The sequence below is a fragment of the Tupaia chinensis genome, unplaced genomic scaffold, assembly GCF_000334495.1.
Source record: "Tupaia chinensis unplaced genomic scaffold, TupChi_1.0 Scaffold000468_1, whole genome shotgun sequence".
Lineage (NCBI taxonomy): Eukaryota > Metazoa > Chordata > Mammalia > Scandentia > Tupaiidae > Tupaia > Tupaia belangeri.
In genome coordinates, this window is record NW_006159977.1 from 425085 (window position 1) to 430401 (window position 5317).

Sequence of the window (5317 nt, forward strand, 5' to 3'; positions counted from 1 at the left end):
AGGAGGTAACCGTCCGGTCGGCGACGGGAAGGCGAAGGCCGCTCTGGGCGCGGGTGGCCAGGTGGTCTAGCCCGCGGAGCCGTGGCCGCCTTCCTCCTGCGGCTTGCCGGGCTGCTCCTGGTCCGGCCGGCAGATAACGGGGCTTCGCCCAGCCGCAGCCGGCTCGGGCTCTGCGGCCGTTTCCCTGGCCGGGAGCGACGCGGGAGGCCGCGGGGACCAACTGCTTCCCGCGCCGGCGGCCCCCAGGCCCTGTCCAGGGCGGCCCAGGGCGTTCCGAACATCTTCACGCCGGGACCCAGCGGCCTCGTCCCCGGCCCGCAGCGGGCGGGTGACGCTACTCCGCTTTCTGGCCAGTGATGCAGACCCCGGCCCGGGCCCGCTCCTCGGCCAGGGCTTGGAGGCGGAAGCCCTGAGCATTTTAACGCAGGAGCCGGAGTCGTGAGCGCGGACAGGCTCCTCCCCAAGGCCTCGGGTCTTGGGTTCGATGTCCAGGCTGTCTGCAGAAGGCGGAGGGCCACAATGGCAGAGCCGGCTTTGTCTTGGTTCCGCACCCTTCCTTCGGGGCCACGCCCACCCCACCGAGGTCGGGAGTGAGAACAGCGCCTAGCGGTTTGAGACGTCCATAAGAGCTCATTCTTGCGGGAATAAATAGGCTCTTGCCGCGATAAGGAAGAAGGGTGAAGCACACAGTTATTTGTCAAGCCGAAGGTACTCGTCTTCACGGTGTGCTGCTAAAATGGCACTCTTGGAGCTCACAGGCCTGCAAGGAAGACAGCTGATGGACGCTGCTGTTAAAGAATAGTTGCTTGTTTTCTTCTGGCTGGTCAACCCTGGTTGAAATTCAGAGTCCTGTGTATTATGCAGCCTAACAAAATTAAAACGATAGATACATTTGGTGAGGTTTGACGTTTTAGCATGTTTGAAACTAGTTTAAGGAGGAACTATCTGAGGAAGAAAAAATAAAAAATAAGACCTAAGTACTGATCTAGAGTTTCAGTTTGGGTCTGAATTTTTAACTAACACAAACTTTTTTTTTTAGAATTATTTTTTTAAGCCTCCTTTATTTTTAAAATTTGCTATAGGCCATGTGTGCTCACCAGAGAGAGAAATTGAGAAAGCAAGCTACCAGGTCCAGGACTTGAACTATGGTCAGCCATGTGGGAATCCAGCTCCTCAACCACCATACCACCTGCTGGCTCCTAACACAAGCTTTCTATGATAGTGTCATAAATTAGTTTTTGGATGCTGACAGCAGCCAAGTCAATAATTATGAGACGATGTGGTTCTGGAGCAAAGGAAAACCTTTTCCCCATAAACTATTAACTAATATAGTGTAATATCAGAAAATGGCTTATATTATATCACCAGGTAAAACTTGCTTTTAGGTTTTTGCCATAGGCACTTGTACCTATAGGAGAGAAATGGAACTTCCCCAGGGGGCATGGCCACACCGCAGTCCCTTCTCCATTCTCTTTCTGGGATTTTGAGTACATGCCACATGCTGGCCCCATGAATCAAACTTTTTTTAAAAAAGTGATGAAAGTGCTAAGAGAAAGCTCTTCATAGTGCATTCTAATTTCAGCTCTACCTCATTCTACAAATGAGGTAGCTAAGTGACTTTTTTCTTTTTTTTTTTTTAGTTTTTTTTCCATAGGGTGCTTGTGCTCACTGACGATTAGAGACAGTGAGAGGGTGTGTGAGAAATCATTCTCCAGAGGAAATGACAACACCACAATACCATCTTCTCCATTCTCCTCTCTGGATTTTGGACATGCACACACACACCTGGCGTGTTTTTCAGGTCTCCAGGCCAGGACTCAAACCATGCTATTGGCCGTGGGGGGTCCACATGCCTTAACCACTGTGCCACTGGCTGCCCTCCCAAGAGACTTCTTGTTCCGGATCTCAGTTGCCTGTCTATAAAATGAAGGAGCTGAACAGAGTGATCTTTTTTTTTTCCCCTAAGTTTTTGCCATAGGCTGTGCGCACTTGCTGGAGAGAGACAGAGCAAGATAGTGAGAAGGAAAGTGAAAAATCAACCCTTAGAAGTGATGGCCACGCCACAATCCCTTCACCTCCGTTCAGATTTCAGCACATACACTCAGGTGCCCTGCACAATTTTCAAGCCACTGGATCCAGGACTCAAACCACTGTCAGCTCTGTGGGAGTCTAATGCCTTAATTACCACACCACCTGCTGGGCCCACAGAGTGATCTGCTTTACAGGAGCTGGATGCCATGGGAGGAGGAGACCATGAGTATCTTCTAGTAGCATGCCTTGAGTAGTTAGTCATTTTCCCTCCTGGCCCTCTCATCAGCCTCTCAACTAAGCCTTTTTTGCATGCCTTATAAGTTCAGGGTCTTAGGCCTTTGTAACTCTTCTCTCATTGTTCATCTTTTTTGTGGAAGTTGAAACTCTCCAGTGAATTCAATACAATAATTTTTACTTTCCACGAAAGTAAAACCCTCAAACCTTTTCATCCTTTGACCACGTACGGTTCAGGATCACTGCAGTCACTTGGAAGGATCCTATGAACGTTAAGTGAGGGACGCTCTGAGATACTCAGAAACTCTTAACTCAGTAGGTTTTTCCGAAGTTGCCTACAAGAAGGCAGTCAGGGCCTGGTCCTCCATGGCGTCCAGCGGGCTGATCACTGAACAGCCCCTTCAGTTTAGACAGGAACAATGAAGCCACTTAGCCACCTCATTTGTGAGAGCTGGAATTAGAGCACACTTCTACTTTGTGACTTCCTAGTCCAGCAGGTGAGGTGGCTTTGGGCAGTTAATTCCTAATTCTGAAAAGAAAGGGGAGGGTCACTAAAACAGGGCAGGACCACAGTGACCAGCTGCCAGGCAGGGAGGGAACTCATTGCCACAACAGGGTCTGTCTGCCTTTATTCCACCAGGAAACACACTGCCGAGGGCCTCAGGCTGCCCTCTCCAGGCTGTGGCCAGAGCTGAGTGCCATTCCTGGGCCTAGACAGTGACTGTAAATTGTTGTCCCCACACAAAGCGGCACAGTGGCAGGCACGTGCCTGACCACTGTTATTTTCAGGAATGACCTTGTGGGCATCCACATCTACCATTGTAAAACGGAAGCTGGCTGGGTTACCTTGGCAGCCCCTCCCAGGTCATCCTGACCCCCTGGCAGAGAGCTGTGCTAGCGCAGGCGCAAGACAGCGCTGAGGAAAAGTACTCGTCTGGAAATAGTATTGATTGTAAACCTGATGATTCGCGATGGCTTAGAAACAAACCAACCCTTGGGCATGGCCTAGCTGTTAGGTTCGGGTCCCAGACCCTACATACCAGGCACATGTGCATGCCCAAAATCCTGTAAGGAGGGAGAGACGGAGGAGAAGTGGTTGCAAGTGACCACGCCCCATCATGGGGGCTTTCTTGGTCACCCCCCTCTGTCTCAGGGGCCACACATGCCCTCTGGCAAAAATTTCAAAAAAAAGATTGAAACAAAAACGCAGTGTTTTATGTCTTATAGTCACTTAACGTCAGGGAAGAGAGAATTTTACGGATGGATTACTTAAGCAGCATCGGTTAATTTATGCAAGGCCAGGTAACTCATTCAGCTTCTGTATGGATTCATCCAAGCAGCCAGCTGAAGTGAAAGGAGAAGTGGAATTCTAGCTTAAAGTGAAGTCGTGGACTGTGGCCCCACACCTGTCACGTGTACGCTAGTCCCCAACTGTTGCGTACTTGCTGTGACACCCTCAGGATCCACCTGATGTTTCTGGAACACATTCTTTGGAAAAGTGAGGTTATTTCTAAAGTCTTCATTTCTAAATTATGTTCATTACCTGAATTTGCATTTGTCAATGCAGTGGGAGCATCTTTTTTAAAAAAGTCAAACCTTGGGGCCAGCAGGTGGCATGGGGGTTAAGGCGCTGAACTTCCACATGGGCCACCACCATTGAATCCTGAACTTGGTGTCTGGGCACATGTATGTGCGTTCCCAAAATCCCAAAAGGAGAATGGAGAAGGGATTGTGCCATGGCCAAACCCCCCCGTGGGTGATCTCACCTTCCCTCCCTCTCTCAGGCAAGCGTATGTGCCCTATGACAAAAACCTAAAAATAAATAAATAAATCCTAACTAAATTTTCTTCCTTTCAGACAGCTTTTGTTGTTGATGAAGTGAGCAACATTGTAAAAGAGGTAAGAGGAGAAATATTTGTTTTTTAAATATTTTGTTAATGGCTTATATCAGTGAATGAAAAGAATGTGTTTTAAATAGTAGCTTGGAATTGTTTCAGCGGAGCCTGTGTTTTGGCATTTCAAATAACAGTTTTCACTTTATGGAGTATCCAAACCAGAATTACTCCCATATTATGTAAATTATATATTTTAAATCAAACAGGACATTATCTGTACATAGCATTATTAATGAATGTTACCACAGTTTGAGTCTATAACATTTTACCATGAAAGACTCACAGCATACAAATACATGTTTCCAGTGTTTAATGAACAGAGAATATGAGAAAATTGAATAATCAGGCCAGCTGGTGGCATGATGGTTAAGGCAGCTGGATCCCACATGGCCAACCGCAGCTCAAGTTCTAGACCTGGTGGACAGGGTGTGTGTGTGTGTGCATGTGCACATGCCCAAAATCTTAAAAGAAGGGAGAGGTGGAGAAGGAATCGAGGTGTGACCATCCCCTGTCGGGGAGTGCTTTCCCTCTTCCTCTCTCATGCTCCTCTACCTCCCCTTCCCCCCAGTAAGAGCAGGCAGTCTCTGGCAAGATTAACATTTTAAAAAAGAAAGAGAAAGAAGTGAACAATCAACTTGTCATTATTCAGAACCTGATGATCTAGTCATTCAGTTATTTTTGTTACATTACTAAACTACATATTTATTGTTACTGATCACAGTACCTCCCTTAGATGATGAGGGTAAGAGACAAAGGGATATTTGTTCTCCCTTCATTCCTTAAAAAAAAACCCTATTGAGGTAGCACTGCAAGGGGCTGACTAGTGAGCAAAAAAGACATGGTCTTGCTTCCTGGAATTTACCCTGTGGGGGAGGAGAGGGCAGATCCTCATAATCATAGAAAGTAAGTTTGTATGCACATGACGTGGGGCAGTGAGAGCATTTAAAGAGGAATCTGACTCACTGTGTGAGTTTTGGGACCTTTCAGAGCTGAGCTGTGAAAAACTAAGTAGGAGCAGGGGTAACCCTATAAAAAGAGGTGGCAGATTTTGGGGGCTGTGGATAACATATGCAGAGGTCTTTGGTGGGGGGCTGACGTCATGAAAGGAGGTCCTTGGTGGGGGGTGACGTCATAAAAGGGAGGTCCTTGGGGGGGGG

At 47.8% G+C, this 5317-nt stretch overlaps 1 protein-coding gene across 1 annotated transcript in view; it reads left to right on the forward strand.

Moving 5' to 3' along the window:
- The first annotated feature begins 736 nt into the window (after positions 1 to 736).
- Positions 737 to 5317, forward strand: part of DYNLT1 (dynein light chain Tctex-type 1) — a 9939-nt gene continuing 5358 nt past the window's right edge. The window contains exons 1-2 of the mRNA XM_014590623.2: positions 737 to 790; positions 4123 to 4164. Coding sequence (XP_014446109.2) covers positions 737 to 790; positions 4123 to 4164 — 96 coding nt within the window. The remainder of the gene's footprint in view (positions 791 to 4122; positions 4165 to 5317) is intronic.